This window comes from Choloepus didactylus, chromosome 3 (assembly GCF_015220235.1).
Source record: "Choloepus didactylus isolate mChoDid1 chromosome 3, mChoDid1.pri, whole genome shotgun sequence".
In the NCBI taxonomy this organism is placed as follows: Eukaryota; Metazoa; Chordata; class Mammalia; order Pilosa; family Megalonychidae; genus Choloepus; species Choloepus didactylus.
This window is the reverse complement of record NC_051309.1, coordinates 128329711-128346995: the sequence shown is the minus strand read 5'-3', so window position 1 is coordinate 128346995 and position 17285 is coordinate 128329711. Positions and strand designations below refer to the sequence as shown.

The 17285-nt window shown below is 34.7% G+C and overlaps 1 protein-coding gene and 1 pseudogene across 1 annotated transcript; both read left to right on the top strand.

Annotated features, from left to right (window-relative positions):
• Positions 1–8833: 8833 nt before the first annotated feature.
• On the top strand, positions 8834–9480 carry LOC119530418 (annotated as a pseudogene).
• Positions 9481–12705: 3225 nt separating this feature from the next.
• Positions 12706–14716, top strand: LOC119528785 (translocating chain-associated membrane protein 1-like 1). The gene has a single exon (XM_037829043.1). It carries the CDS (start codon positions 12719–12721, stop codon positions 13826–13828), a length of 1110 nt encoding a protein of 369 aa, XP_037684971.1. The 5' UTR covers positions 12706–12718; the 3' UTR covers positions 13829–14716.
• Positions 14717–17285: the final 2569 nt, after the last annotated feature.

The following is a 17285-nucleotide window of genomic DNA, read 5'->3' as shown; positions in this document are numbered from 1 at the left end:
TATAGGCCTCATAGAAGCAGGGTCTTCCCACCCCTTGCATTTGCCTCTCTTCACTCCTTTGTCTACATTTTAACTCAGATATCATGGAAATCTTGTAAAAACTAGAGATTTTCTAAATATAGCTCAGCACCACACAATGAGCCCCCACAACTCTCCCTGGGGAAAGGCCTTCCCGGTTCCTCAAGTGGCCAATAAGACTCCATAATATTCTCTTCCCAAAACTATCTTGTACTTTTTAAAGGAGTGATAGACTGGGGCATTTAAGGTCATTCACTTTTTTTTTCATAGACTATTTTTTTAGAGCAGTTTTAGGTTTACAGAAAAATTGTGCAGAAAGAGAACAGAGTTCTCATATAACCTCTCTCATCCCCATCCCCTGCACAGTGTGGTACATTATTACAATTAATGAACCTATATTGATAGAATATTATTACCCAAAGTCCACAGTTTACATTAGGGTTCACTCTTTTTGTTGTTTATTTCTATGGTTTTTGACAAATGCATAATGTCATATATCCCTTCCAGTATCATACAGAATAGTTTCATTGTCCTAAACATGAACTGGACACCACCTATTTATCCCTTCTCCCATATTTGGAACCCCTGGCAACCACTGGTGTTTTTACTGTTTCTATAGCTTTGCCTTTTCCAGAATGTTGCCAAGTTGGAATGTTACAGCATGTAGTCTTTCCAGAATGGCTTCTTTCACTTAGCAATATTTATCTAAAGTTCCTCCATGTCTTTTCATGGCTTGGGAGGTCATTTCTTTTTATTGCTGAATGATGTTCCATTATATAGATTTACCACAGTTGGTTGATCTATTCACTCACAGAGAACATCTTGGTTGTTTGCAATTTTTGACAATTATAAATAAAGCTGTTATAAATTAAAAAAAAAAAAAAAAAAAAAAGATTGTCAAAGGGCACTGTGCTATTTTAGTGAAAGAAGCCAGAAAAAAGGCCACATATTTTATTATTCCATTTACAGGAATTGTCCAGAATAGGTGAATCCATAGGGACAGAAAGTAGATTAGTGGTTACTATGGGATTGGGTTGGGGAGGAAAGAAGAGTGACTGCTATTGGGCATGTGGTTTTTTTGGGGGGTGGGGTGATGAAATTATTCTAAAATTAGATAGTGGTGATTGTTGCACATCTTTGTGGATGTAATAAAAACCACTTAATCGAGCAATTTAAAAGAGTAAATTTTATAGTTTGTGAATTGTATCTCAATTAAAGAAAAGTATATTGGGTTTTTGAAAGATTATTGCTTTACTACCTTAAAAAGATCATTGTTGGTTTTTCTAACTCAATAAGACATTTTTATTATTGTTAGTGATACAGCAATTTTGAATGATGTGTGGGATCAGCAGTTTGCCTAGTATGATCTTATGTATTTATAAGTGCACATTTACTCTGCTGGATAATGCTATTAAGTAGGGTCATAATCATTGAATCTGACACTTCTAATAATGGCAAAAATGGAAAAGAAATGTTATTCAAAGTAATTCTTTTTAATAACTTTAGACTCACTAAAAATAAAATATATATATTTAATTTATTTACCTACATTATAATTTCAATTCCAACATGATTTTTATAATTAGGGCTGGTTGCAAAAAAAAATATATGTTTTTCATGTTTCTGCTTATTTACAGCAACCAGAATAGAAGAATATAAAAAAAGCACATCCATAAATGGTACATATTCAGCCATAAATGGTGTCATCAGTCAGAGTTTATTCTGGAAAACAGAGCAAATAAATGTTATATGGGAACAAATAATTCACAGTAAAAATTATAGCTTACATAAATGTAGGAGGAGCTGGGGAAATTAAGTTCTTGGGGATTTAAAGAATATGAAAGATAAAAAGAAAGTTATACACCAAGACAGGCTGAAATACTTGTACAGATGGCTGGTTTGAGCTTTCAGGAAAATTCTAGATGTTTGCACTTCTGACTCCTAAAAAGGGATCACAATGGGGGAATCATAGAGATTTGTGTGGAAGCTACTGCCTCTGAGAAAACTGCAGTTAAATGATGTGGGGTTGGCTTTGCGAGTGCTGTTAATCAGAGCGGTCAATATTTGGAAAGAAGAGTTGGAAGTTAGAGCCTACTGGTCACTTGCACATCTGTCTGTCACCCAGCCTGACTGCTACAGTCTTCTTAGAGCACATCTTCTGTTGGACAACTTTAACAAAAACCATACATTAACGGGTTTCTTTTGAAGCCTGGTTTTCAATTTTCAGCATCTAAGTCATGTAACACACACACACACACACACACACACACACACACACACACACACATACACACACACACAGATACATGTATACATACATATATATTCCATTTAGTAGTTAAAATGAATAATGAATGAATGAACTGGATATATTTTTATTTCTACATAGAAATGAATAAAACAGAAGTAAATTTTGCAATAACATGCAGTATTATGCTATATATTTATTATTAAAAAAACTAAAAATTATTCATTGATTATGTTAGAAAGGGGATTTCAACTGAGTCTGTATTGCCACAGTTCATAAAAAAAGTGATCATAAACAAATATGTCAGAATATACAAAATTTAATTTTACTTTGAGTGCATTAATGCTGATTACAGTATCTCTACTTTTTTGCATGTGTTCCTAGGCTACTGAAAACAAATATGAAATGGGTTGGCTTAATATTGAGATGGTATTAACTTACAGCTTTGAGGATGAGAGAAATGTCCAAATCATGGCATCATCAAGGCCATGCTTTCTTCCCAAAGACCAGCTCCTGGAAAGCCTTGGCTGCTCTGCCACGTGGCAAGGTACAAGGTAGTGACTACTGTTCTCTCCCTTCCCTTCTGGTTTCATTGCTTTTAGCTTCTTATTTCTGTGACTTTTTCTCTCCATATTCACCCCATTTATAAAGGACACCAGTAAGAGGATTAAGTCTCATCCTGAATTAGGTGGGTCACACCTTACCTGAAGTAGACTGCTTTTCTCAGGTACATATGGCTTCAAACCACCACAGCATGTTAGAAATATTTTATAAATGTTCATAAGAAAAATAATCATATATGTGGGAAAACTTCATACAAAGGTTTTCATTACTGCTCATTATAATGGAAAATAGGAAAACATATTCAATAATATGGGGAATTGTGCATTCATATTATGGATTACTTTTCAGTCAAAAAAAGTGTGTGTTTCAAAAAAAATTACAGCATGGAGAAATGCTTATTTTTAATGCTAAAGTTAGGAAGCAAAATTCAAATGATTCAAATTCCATTAATAAATATATAAATATATTAATATGTATTAAATACATATGTTTCATTAGTAGTGCTCTCTGAATTTAGGGCAGTTGGTGATTTTTTTTTTCACATTCTCCAGATGTATAAATATAATTTGCTATAGTGGACACACAAAAAATACCTGGTAGGTGTCACAGCCCAAGAGGGCCATGCCAGTCCAATGGCCAAAGAAGACAATAAGCATTTTCTGATACATGAACTTTTATTCAGGGCTTACTTACAGGGTGAGAAGTCATGGAGACATCATGACAGCTCTCTCAGGTGGGGCAGGCAGCGCATTCACAGGGAAGATGACCAAGCAATGCAAAGAGGACAGAAAGCCTTTATAAGGTTTAAGACAAAGGCCTTCCTAAGGGCGGGGGGAGCATAGATGCAGGAACAGTTTACTCTGACCTGGGGGGTGGTTCAGGAAGGACTAGAATAACACTTGAACAATTACATTTTGCTCTTTTTGTGAGACTAAGAGCCCCTCAATTTCTGCCTGCTTCCCATGAAGTTACATTTTAAGGTCACTTTACCCTTTTTCTCTTTACTGGATTAGAAAGACAATAGGTTAAACATTTAGCTGCCTAGGTCATGCAGACTGCTGTGCACCAAAGATCAGCAGGCCTTTTTTGCTCAGGCCACAGGTTGCCACAGTAGACATCAGCAAAAATAACAATGCCTAAAAGTTTTAGGGATATGGCTTTTTGGTGATAATAAAATTAAGAAGCAGAATTCGAACTATTCAAATTTCATTCATAGTAATATAAGTAATATTAATATGCATTAATTATATATTTATATTTGTACTTTAGGAGAGTAATGATGAGACAGTGTGAGGAAACTTCAAAATCATCAGAACTATCTGAAATATTTTATAATGAGTTGTCAGATAAAGAGATAAGTTCCTCTACTGGGAAGTGAATCAAACAAAGTTCACTGTCTGTAACAGAACTATTATAATTATACTGACAGAGCATATTCTGTTCTTGCCTGTGTTAGTAATTAATAAAATATCCACAGATTTAATTTATTTGTTCAGATATTCCATTATAAATACAACTGTAAATCTCATTCTTCATAGGGTTTGTGGTTAGCAGCCCTGCTGCCTGGTACTGTGGAGACACTGGTCTCTGTCTGGGGTTAGATAGCCCAAGTTAGTTCATGCTTTACTACCTAATTGCTCTTTAACTCTGTCAATTCATTAGCTTCTATTTCAGATTCCTCATTTTCAAAGTGGGATAAACGATGCCTATTTCAAAGGATTGTTACTGGAATTAAATGAGTTCCTACATACAAAAAGACCCCAGCAGAGTAGCAGATCAGAATAAACTCTTGATAAATGTTAACTCCCTTCTACTTCTATTTGTTACAAATGCATACATGTTTTCCCTAAAGCTCAGTTGTGGATGAATTCACACAATCATTAACTGCCTGCATATTCATTGGATGGATTGAACATGTGAAACTATGGTATCTAAATTGTAAAGAAATACATCTGAGAGTTTTGTGTAGTAAGATTAGGTGTAGTCAATTCTTTCATATTAACTGAAGGACAGGAACCAATTTTATAGCATAATTTAATGAACTACCAAAATCTCAGAATAAATACTTTAAATATTTTTTTCCAATCAATCTCACTGTTCTAGTTTGCTAATACTGCTGGAATGCAAAACACCAGAAATGGATTGGCTTTTATAAAGGGGGTTTATTTGGTTACACAGCTACAGTCTTAAGTCCATAAAGTGTCCAAGGTAACACATCAGCAATCGGGTACCTTCACTGGAGGATGGCCAACAGAATCTGGAAAATCTCTGTTAGTTGGGAAGGCATGTGGCTGGTGTCTGCTCCAAGTTCTGGTTTCAAAATGGCTTTCTCCCAGGACATTCCTCTCTAGGCCGCAGCGTCTCTTCAAAATGTCACTCTTGGTTGCTCTTAGGGTGTTTGTCCTCTCTTAGCTTCTCTGGAGCAAGAGTCTGCTTTCAACTGCCATCTTCAAACTTTCTCTCATCTGCAGCTACTCTCTAAGCTTCTGTGCATTCTTCAAAGTGTCCCTCTTGGGTGTAACAAGCTCTCCTTCTGTTTGAGCTTATATAGTGCTCCACTGAACTTATCAGGGCCCATGATGAATGGGCGGGGCCACACCTCCATGGAAACTATCCAATTAGAGTCATCACCCACAGTGGGGTGGGTCACATCTACATGGAAACACTCAAAAGAGTTATGATCTAATCAATACTGGTGCATCTGCCCACAGAAGATTACATCAAAAATAATGGCATTTTGGGGGACATAATACATTCAAACAAGCACACTCATAAATAATCCTTGACAAATTGCAAGAGAAGGGTTTTTCAGGTAAGTTTTGTTACTACAAAAAACAGAAATTTTAATGGAGAAATTCTGTAACAGTTCATGAGTATTAAAAAGAAGAATAGAAGAGTTGAAAATAAATGAAAAATATACAAACCAACAAACACAAACAAATCAATTTCTAATATTTGATTCTGTGTCTTTGAAGAGACACAAAAATTCTAACTTCCATCATTTCCTTTCAATATGAAGAAAGTACCTGAAGAATAAAATACTGCCTATATCTATCCATCCATACTGTGAATGTTATTAAAGCTAACAATAAAAGGCATTAAAGGAACACTGTGTTGTCAATATGAGTAAAAGTTATAACCAGAATGTAGATATGAGTTGAGAAATACTGTGTATGAATTACAGGATTGATAGAATTTATGTTCCTGGTAACTCTGGCTCAGATTCTGAAATAAGCCCTAGCATTCATGGAACTTTTTTCAGGAGAACATTTTAAGTTTAAATAAAATGAGTATTTTAACACAAAGATAACCTGAAAAATATTAATATTTAATGTTTTCATATGGACTTTGCACAGTCTTATCATTAAAGACATTTTTGCTTTTTCAGCAAGAAGTATTATTTCAGTGTTACTGTGGCAGAATATTACTATGCTATTATAATAATTATTATTCATAGTAATGAAGATTAGGTTTAATTTAATTTAATAATCCCTTCTATGTTTATTGGTGTGGATGGATACATAATTCCAAGACTAGATAATTGAATCTACTGTTTCTTTTAACTCGAGTGAAACATTTTCCAGGATGAGTAAAGATAACCTGCCTTTTTTTTTTTTTAATCCAAGAAAAGTAGTCAAAAAAAAAAAAAAACACACACAACTTCAGCATTTCTAAGTGCCTGGAAAATTGCACTACTCAATATTGCAAATCAATAAAGACTTATTCACATAAACTTAATATATTTTGCTTTATTGGAATTCAGTAATTAATAACGTAACTGACTTGTTTTTAATGAAGCTTGTCAAATGCCACCGTGACCACCTCTCTGCAATCCCATCAAAATTAAAGGTATCTAGTCTAATAGAAAATATTTTAAATTTGCTCATTACATTCCACTTTTTTTTTTGGTGAAAGTGATGATTTACCTTTGCAGAGCCATCCTATACGTACTCTGTACATTTGTTTTGAATGGGGTAGACTCTATTTGCCAAAAGGATATACCTACCCATAAACTAGACCTGACGAATGAGACTCAAAGGTAGGACTTTCATTAGGTATCACTTTGCATAAGAAACCCTTTACGCAGGAAAAATCAAACTGGGATCATGTAAACAATGAGCTGGCTGTAGATGTCTTCTGTTGCTACATGGAAGAAACATACCTGTCGTAAGAAAATAGTAAGATATAAAAATGGCAAATGGAGAAGAAAAGGTGTCAATAACACAGCTTGAATTTCTGAATCCTGCTCTAGCCAAAGCTTTTCTTTTGTTGTTTCTGGCTTTGCTTGTTTGTTTTTATTTTGCTTAAACCTAGTTGAATGGAATTAGTGACACTGTCAATCAAAACAATTAAAAGATCCTTAAATAATTCATTAGGCATAATTTGCTTATCCATTCAGATGTTAATGGCCATGTGGGCTGTTACCAGTACAAGTCTTTGTGTAGAGATATGTTTCTATTTCTCTTATGTAAATGCCTACCTAGAAATGGGATTGCAAGTTTGTGTGGAAATTGTATCTTTAACCTTATAAGAAAGTACCAAACTGTTTTCCAGAGTGGGTGTGCCATCCTGCACTCTCACTAGCAACATATGAGAGTTCCTATTGCACCACATTTGCTAACATTTGATGCTGTCACACGTTCCAGTGGGCGTGTAACAGCAAGGCATTGTTGTTTTAATTTAAATTTCCCTGATTAACAATGTTGAACACCTTTCTCTATGCTTATAAGTCAGTTGTATGTCTTCTTGTGTAATGTTTCAAATATTTTGCCAATTTTCAAATTAGATGCTTGGTTCTATTGTTGTTTTATGAGTGATTTTTATTTATTTGCTGTACCTGTCCTTTTCCATATATACCCGTCCAATGCATATATACCCAGGAAATATTCTTCCAAGTCAACAGCTTGTATTTCCATTTCCTTAATGTTGTGTTTTGAAGAGTAAATGTTTTTAATTTTTGTAAAGTTCAATTTATCACTTTTTCCTTGTATAGCGGTTCCTTTTTACATCCTAAGTAATACATGTTTACTGCAAAGCTGCAATGATTTTCTCCTATTTATTTTTTCTTTTAGAAATTTTGTAATTTTCATTTTTATATTAAGGCATTTGGTTCATTTTGAGGATTTTGTTTTGCTATGTTTTGTTTTGCTTTGTTTCTTTTCTTTTCTTTTTTTTTTTTTTCTTTTTTTGTTGAGTGTATGTATGGGAATTTCTAGGTTCATTGTTACATACAAATATCCAATTGTCCAACACCTTGTAATGAAAATAACTATCCTTCCCAAATTGAATAAATTTGGCCCCTTTGTGAAAATCAACTGATCATATATATGTGCATCTACTTTTAGACTTTATTCTGTTCCATTCATCTATACATGAATCTTTATGCCAGTACCACACTGTCTTGATTATTGTAGATTTATGATATGTCTAAATCATGTAGTATAGGTTCCTCAGTTTTGATTGTCTTTTTCAAAATTGTTTTGGAGCTTTAAGTCATTGCATTAAGATCAGAATGTCAATTTCTACTGAATATACCATTCTGGGATTTTGATCAGGATTAGGTTAATCAAAATGATCAATCTGAAGAGAATACCTTCTAAGCATTGTTCAGTCTTTCGAACCATGAAAGTAATGTATCTCTCCATTGCTTCAGGTCTTCATTAATTTTTCTCATGCATGAATATTTGTACTGTTCACTTTTACATGTACCCTTTTTTAGTGCAGAGGGGGCCAAGTCTATCATATTTATACAGGTAATTTCAGAAAGCCTGTCAAAAATAATGGCAAACAAAATGGCTTCTTATTACACATGATAAAGTGCAGCAAAATAGATACATGTATGAGATAAATGATAAATTGCTAAGTTTATAAGCTGAATTTAGAGGAAACAGAAGGGAATCATAATGTGCTGGAAAATAAAATTGCCTCTCATGCACAGTCTCAAGCAAGTGCAGAGAATTGAAGTAATAAATGATTATTGTTTTAAGCCATTAAAAAAAAATAATGGCAGACCCTGTTGCGTGTCGTAGGAGCCAACCGGCCAGTTGTGCGGCTGGCGGCCGGGCCGAACTCCCTCGCGTGCCCTCCTATTGGGCCGGGAGGGTCCGGGCACCGCCTAGACCGCGACCCCGCCGGAAGCGCAGACTGGCCGGGACCCCGCACCGCAAACGGGTGGCGTCATGAGACACCTGCTCTACTTCTGCGGCGGCCAGGTGGTGCGGGGCTTCCGTCGCAGCTCCAAGCACCTGGGCATCCCCACTGCTAACTTTCCTGAGCAAGTAGTAGATAATCTTCAAGCTGATATATCCGCTGGCATTTATTATGTTTGGGCCAGTGTTGGAAGTAGAGATGTCCATAAGATGGTGGTGAGCATAGGATGGAACCCATATTACAGGAATACGAAAAAGTCCATGGAAATTCACATTATACATAACTTCAAAGAGTATTTCTATGGGGAAATGCTCAATGTAGCCATTGTTGGCTACATCAGACCAGAAAAGAACTTTGATTCTTTAGAGTCACTTATTTCAGCAATTCAAGGTGGTATTGAGGAAGCTGAGAAACAACTAGAATTACTGGAACATTTGAAACTTAAAGAAGACAATTTCTTCCAGGTTCTTAAAAGCAAAATAATGAATGGCCACTGCTGATAAATAATCTTATTTATTCATTCACTGTTTTCTAGTATTTGTATTTCACTGCTCATAACTACTCAGTCTCATGTTGGCTATATTTTAAAATTCAATCATTTTCCTATAGCTGTGAATTAGTTTAAACAGTGCAATGTAATTACTGTATTTATGCTTCAGCTGTTAAACTCGTCATGCCACAGTACTAAAAAAACAAGCTTTTTTTTTATGTTATATGTTAAAAACTCTTTCAAAGCTTTCTAAAATGCACCACTTAGAGAGGTCTTAGGTTTCTTAACGAAAATAAAGCATATGTAAGCGTGGGTGAAGGGCATATCACTAGTTTGAGATGAAACATATGATTTCTCATGGTAAAATACCAGTATGTTCATATGTACTTGTATATAGCATGTGGTGCTAAACAGAGCAGGCTTGTAGAAGTAAATGCATTAAACAGGTGTGGTAGTCTATTATAAACCTAAGAGGAAAAATCCAGACTCTGTATTTTTGATAATTGTGCATTGATTTTTTTCACATTAATATATTTTATTATAGACATGAAGACTTGTGAAATTTCATTTCAGTTATTTCCTTGATGAGGTGGAATCATTGTACTCTGTTCCATTTTTCCATAGACCTGCCTCAATTCTAAATTGTCTTGACTTCCTCTTTCCACTACTTTTTTTGTTTGTATTTTAAGGCAAAGACAAATGAATGTTTTTCAAATCTGTAATCCTCATTTTTTGTGGTGGATAACACTTTTTTCTCCTTTTTAAGAGGGGATAGTTTTGTTCTTCAACGTTTTTCTTGAGTGGTAGTTTTTTCCTTTAAACAATTGTCAGTGTTGAGTTTTTCATTTTGTTTTTTCCATTTAGATTAGTTTACAACTGTACACTTACAAGAGATTGACTCTATCTTTACCATTCCATCATTTCACTGTATGAACAGTATAGTGAATCTGCATTGCACTTTTAGGAGAAAAAAAACTTCTTTAGGTTTCAAGATTTAATTGAGCTTATAATGTATGCCAGTTTCTTAAAGAACACAAAAATCCTTGGGATTCCCCTCCCCTGAAAATATTTAAGAGCCAGTTCAACTAGGAAAGAGCTTGAAAATTATTTATTTTTCATGTAATTACATGCCTGAGAAAAATCTTAACTCTGTAGTTGTGTATGTTCAATGCTAGTCTAAGGAATGCCTGTAGCTTGAGGGAAAAGCATAAATAATGAAATTCTAGTTAAATAATCTTCATCTCATACATTTTCCTTCCTGCTAACTATGCGATTTCTGACTGTTTGAGTTCTTTTTGTTTATGTAAGCAAAAATTTGAAATTGAAATTTGGGAAATTAAGGGATTGCTTTGGTCCCCTGAATGAAATAGTCATTGCTTCATTGTTCTCTTTAGCACTGATTTGCTGGAAAGGAGGGGCAGTTTATAGACCATTTTAAAGATGAATAACGACTCTTCATAAATCAGTTTTCCCTAATCTGTATAAATGAGTTAGAATAAAGTAAATAGAAGAACATCAAAAGTCACATTCAATTAGGGGGAAACATGGATAAGTTCAGTTGGTTGTATCTTACTTTATGGTGTATGACTTTGTGGCAAATCGGTTTGTGGCATTTTTCATTTCTTTATAAAAATATTTTAAAAATATAATTTAATGTTAAAAATAAAATACTTGAACAAAAGATGCCTCAATTATCTGTGCTTTTATGAAGCAGAGTTAAACATGCAAAGTATAAAAACAGATTTGTGTTTATTTTGTTTGACTATTTTGCTGCTAATTATGTCTTCATAAGTATATGAAAGTTCTTTGATATTTTGTTGTTGCCTTGTGTTTTTTAAATAGCCATTGCTTTTGAAAATCTGAGTATCAACATTTTCAAAAGTTTTATATGGCATATTTATGTAATTTAAGAAATTACAGTAGTACCATTTTGATTAGTTTGAATGTTTTCAGGCATTGAAATAAATCTTGACTAAGATAAAAAAAAATAATGGCAAACAAATATAAAAAAAAGTCTCAGTTCAGGAATTATACAAATATTTTTTGTATTTACTTAGTGTGCCACAAAATCACAGGCATGTTATCTATGCCTGTAAGAAGACTGAGGAGTTCTATATTTAAAATTATAATTAGTTTCAAAAAGATAAATATGTTTGGAGTGGGAGGTCCTTTCTAAGCCTCTGGGACCCTCACCTCAGAGACCACCCTGATAGCACACCCCACCCCTCTAGAGTATCAGATTTTGTGATTCAAAGTGAAATTTGAAGACACACATGAAATTTTAATTCCAAAGGGTATTAGCATATCCAAAAGAAGCTGGTTTTGATATCTGAATTTTAGAAAAATTCTATGCAAAATTCATAATAAACATGAGATTTTTTACATGCTAGAATGAGGAAATTCAGTTTGGGGCTTTTGTGATCGAAAATCTTTTCATAAACTGACTCCACTTTCAGCCACCACCCAATCCTTTACAACACAAGTACTAACTACACAAAATCATTACCACGATTATTGTTATTACTATTATTATTTTGCTAATAGAGGGACTATTTTTAATATAGATGTGACTGACTTACAAAGGAAAGTAATGTGGCATAATAAAAAGCATATGCTCTGGAGCCAGACTGGATTTTAAACTTGGCTCTGACATTTACTAACTGTGTCATTTACTAGTTAATATCTAAGTTCCTCAGTTTCTCCTCTGTGAAACCAACAAAGAGAGATTATAATAGTATCTACCTCACTGGGTTTTCTAGAAATGTTACATTTGTAGCTATAAGTCAAGTGCTTAGAACAGCACCTTGCAGATAAAGTAAGCACTACCAGAGGCTCCTATTATGTTGTTAGGTTGCTGTTATAATTATCGTTTCGATGAAGAACAACCAGCACTCCAGCCTGCTTATCAAGATTGTTAGTGAAAATGTTTTCAACAAATAATTAAGATCGGTGACAGCGGCTCTCAAAAAGCCAAGATCAACATGCAAGATCAACGCTCGCAACCCGCAGCCCGGCGCCGGGTAGGGGCGCGGCGCTCGATTTCCTTCCCTGCCTGCGCAGCCTCTCTGCTGCGCATGCTCAGATCCTCTCCGCTTTCGCCTTGGATTTTTCCTGGGCGGCTGCGGCGGCCGGGGACTGGCTTTGGGATGGGAAGTGAAACCCCTAGAGCGGCTGTGGCCTCGGCGCTGTGAGGAGCAGCCAGGGGGAGGCAGCTTCCGCTCGCCGGTGAGTATCTGGGACGCGCCGCCATGGCGATCCGCAAGAAAAGCGCCAAGAACCCCCCAGTCCTGAGCCATGAATTCATCTTGCAGAATCATGCAGACATCGTCTCCTGTGTGGGGATGGTTTTACTGCTGGGGCTTATGTTCGAGAGAACAGCAGAAGCATCTATCGTTTTTATTACTCTTCAGCACAGTGTTATTTTCCCTGCGGCAGAACGAACTACGGAATCAACGTCCCTTTATGGTTATGGTGTCAAAGATTTGGCCACAGTTTTTTTCTACACGCTAGTGGCAATAATTATGCATGCCACAATTCAGGAGTATGTATTGGATAAAATTAGCAAGCTAATGCAGTTCCCCAAAACGAAACAAAGCAAATTCAATGAATCTGGTCAGCTTAGTGCATTCTACCTTGTTTCTTGCATTTGGGGCACTTTCATTCTAACCTCTGAAAACTACATCTCAGACCCAACTCTGTTGTGGAAGGCTCGTCCCCATAACATGATGACATTTCAAATGAAGTTTTTCTACATATCACAGTTGGCTTACTGGCTTCATGCTTTTCCTGAACTCTACTTTCAGAAAACCAAAAAACAAGATATTCCTCGGCAATTTATCTACATTGGGCTTCATCTCTTTCACATTGCTGGAGCTTATCTTTTGTATTTGAATCATCTGGGACTTGTTCTTTTGATGCTGCATTACTTTGTCGAATTACTTTCCCACATTTGCGGCCTGTTTTATTTTGGCGATGAAAATTATCATAAAGGGTTTTCTCTGTGGGCAATTGTGTTTATTTTGGGAAGACTTGTGACTTTAATTGTTTCCTTACTCACTGTTGGCTTTCACCTTGCTAGGGCGGAGACTCAGAAGCAGGATGTCATTACTGGAAACTTCAATGTGTTGGCTGCTAAAATTGCTGTTCTGTCATCCAGTTGCACTATCCAAGCATACATAACGTGGAATTTAATTAATGTTCAGCTTCAGAAGTGGCGGGAAGAGTCTACTTTTCAGGTCCCATGTGTGAAGAAAAAACGGACAACCAGTAAAGGCAGGTCTTCTAAAAAAGGAACTGAAAATGGAATGGAAACTTCAAATAGAGCAGACTCTCCCCGTAATAGGAAAGAGAAATCTTAATAATGAATTTTAATATGTCTTTCCGCACTAGAGACTTTTCTGTTCTTGAAATAGTTTATGCTCTTTGATTTTTGCTGTTGTACTGTTTCATGTACTTCTTGTTTAAAGGGATTTGAGGGGAGGATGATATATTATGAATGAAAATACATTTTAGCTTAGACTAAACTACTAGTCTTCAAAATAGTTTAGGGACCACAAACATATTTTGTTTTGTTTTTTACCTTTGAACATTGTCCTAATGATTTGGAGAGATAACTACAAGATTCCACATATCAGTTATATAATACCTTGTTGCCCCAGTTTTTCATGATGTAAACAAATGGTCTGTTCCAGTAAGATTATATATTTTAAGTTCTCTATCAGGGCAAAATGGAAATACTATAAAGGTGGAAGTCAAATTTGATGTTTTCAGTATTCTGTAATTCTTAGAAAGATTTTTTGTAGAATTTACAACTAGAGAAAAGATTTGTAAAACAACCAAAATAATTATGTGCTCTATTTTTAAGATAGTGGTTGTTAATGTTGCATCCCCATTTTAAAAAAAATATATACTGATGGTCAAATGTGTGGGTATTTATTGCCATATATATTGAATCAAAATATCTTAAATTAAAATAAAAGTAATATTGAAAAGGTAAAATCATTCTTGTCCATTTTAACCCTTGTAAACTGGAAATATGAAAATTAAATATTTACTGTAAAGAGGAAAATCAGGTTTACATAGTCTTTTTTTGATGTTTTTAAAAACCATGGGTCTTGCATAAGACTGTGTGTACAGCATCTTAGAAAAATATTGTTTAACTTTATAACCATTTTGAAAACTAATGCTCACTTGATTTATATATCTAAAAAGAATGTCAACTAATTACATTTGGAGAATATTTAATACACTAGCCTAAAAATAAAAAAATAAAAAATAAAAAAAAAGGAGATAGTCTTATGAAAAGTCTTTTAAAAATAATGTTATAATTTAGATTTCTTTCCATTTTAAATGGAGAAATATTATCTGTGTAACACATATTTTGGATATATGAGAAGATATAAATATATCTTTACAGAAGCCAATAGAAACAATAGGCTGTAGTGGGAGCATGTATTTATTTCTGTCCTATCAGTCCTCCTTTTGATTTCATTTCCTTAATATGAATTCTTATTTATTTTTAAGCAGACTGAGATTATTTAGTTATATTCTTGGATGCAACAATACATTCCCTATACCTCTATATATTTTTTCTATATAGTTTCCCCAAAAATTAATTTAGTAAACTTGAGTCACAGGCCAAAGACAGAAAGGCCAGTCTTGGGAACAGTTTGTTTTCTGTTGTATCTGCTTTTAGAGGTAATTAGAAAGCAGGGTTGCTTCCTTCTTTAGTTATAAAATCCACCATTCTACCTAGTTTTTTTTTCCTCATTTGCCTAATACTATAGTGTTGGTAGCACAGGCTCTGAGGTCCAACTCACAGTTGAAACAACTATTGTACGATTGCAAAAAAAAGATCGTCAACCTCTCAAATGACTTAGGCACTTTCTCATTTCCTTCCTTTTTAATAGAATTCTTGCCTGTTGCTTGTAAACCTCACTTCTGGTAGCAAATTTCTTATGCATTACATGCTTCATTTGCAAATAAGTGCATACTTAACTCAATCTGCTGAAAGATAGCCGGGGAAATTTTGCATTATACTGACAATGCAAACAGTTAAGTTGGGCTTGACATCCAGTATGATGAATGTCTTAGTTCTGTCCCTCAGGTTTACTTTCTGCTTGGCAGCAAATGACTACAGAAATTGTAATCTTTATATGTCATACTGCATGGTAGAGAGGAAGAGAGAAAGCCTGTTTTCTAGGATTCCCAGCACCTGAGAGTTACCTGTACAGAACTCATGTATGAAAGGAGTGTCCTAAGCTGATTGGTTTAAATTAGGTAATAGCAGTGGAAAAAAGGTAAAGCCTCTTTCTTATGAAATATGGATTCACAAGAGGTTATAGGGTTACTGAGAAGAAAATTGAGAAAGGATGCTCATAAGAGTTAAATAAATATTGCCAGAAAATAAGTGTATACCAAATAAATTCTGAAAGTACATTTAAAAAGAAATTCAGCTCAGTGTATCCAAATTGTCTCTCTCTTAAACTATAGTCTCAAAATACCCTTGCTATAATAAATCTCAGTGTGACGATTTAGTCTCTGTCAAAGTGGACCACTTAAATTTCCATTAGGATTATTCAAGCTATTTTAAAAATAGGTATTAGTTAACCCTATGCAAGTTCAAATAACTGATTAATCACCTAATGTTGCAAAAGTCACAAAGCTACTTGAATTTACAGACTCTGCTATGATTTATTGGCTTCAATGCTTGCCAATCTTTATTCCTTAAATAAATCTTAAAGGTATAGGTTTACAGGTTACACATTTATTACATCTTTAAAAAATGATTCTGCTAACATTTAATTAAAAGTGTGCCCCATCTTTCTTAAATAGTAGGAATGTGTTACTCGAGATACATGTGTCTTAAGGAACAGGCAAGTTTTAGGCACTATTATTCTCCTACTGATGACTATAACTCTCCATGTCATTTCTTTTTTTGTTTTGTTTTGTTTTCATATTTTTTATTGTAGAATATAACACATATACATAGAAGTGATAACTCTCTAAGTGCAATTTAACAAGCAATTAAAGAGCAAATTTCAGAGACTATCATACGTCACAGTTCCACAGTTTCAGTCACTTCCCCATTGTGAAATACAGCATGTATACAAAAAGGTAATATCTCTCAAAGTATAATTTAACAAGTAGTTATATAGGAAATTTCCAGAATTGTTATGCGTTACGGTACATAGTTTCAGTTATTTCCTTATTGTGAAATATAACATATATACAAAAAGGTGAGAGCTTTCAAATTACAATTTAACAAATAGCTATAGAACAAATTTCAAAGGATGCTGTAGGTTACAGTTCCTCCAGGTCAATTCTTTCCTTCTAGCTATTCTAATACCCTAGCAACTAAGAAAAAGAAAATTATATAGAGATTCAGTATTCATAATTCATTGTTAAATTCCATTTTTTCTGTTGCTTCCCCTTCTGCTAGTTTAATCATTTTCCCAATCTTCAGGGATGTCTAGGCAGTGACCACCCTAACTTGTTCACATTGAAAAGGGGTGTCAACATTGTGGGAAAAGGGGGCACGTCTGGATGATGTTCTTGAAGAGGCTATTGCCTTTGGGTTTGGGGACTTAGCTGGCATAGATTCTCTGAAGGATTTAAGATTCTGAAGAATAAACTGAATGAGTGAAACTTTTATAGAGTCTCAGATAGGGATCCAGGTATTCTTCAAAGTTTTCGGACTACTGTTGACTTGGGCTTATCATACTGTGGTCATTTGGCATATGTATGTGAAGGTTGCATAGGAATAACCTCGAGTACAGCCTCTTGACTATATTTGCATTCTCTTAGCCACTGAAA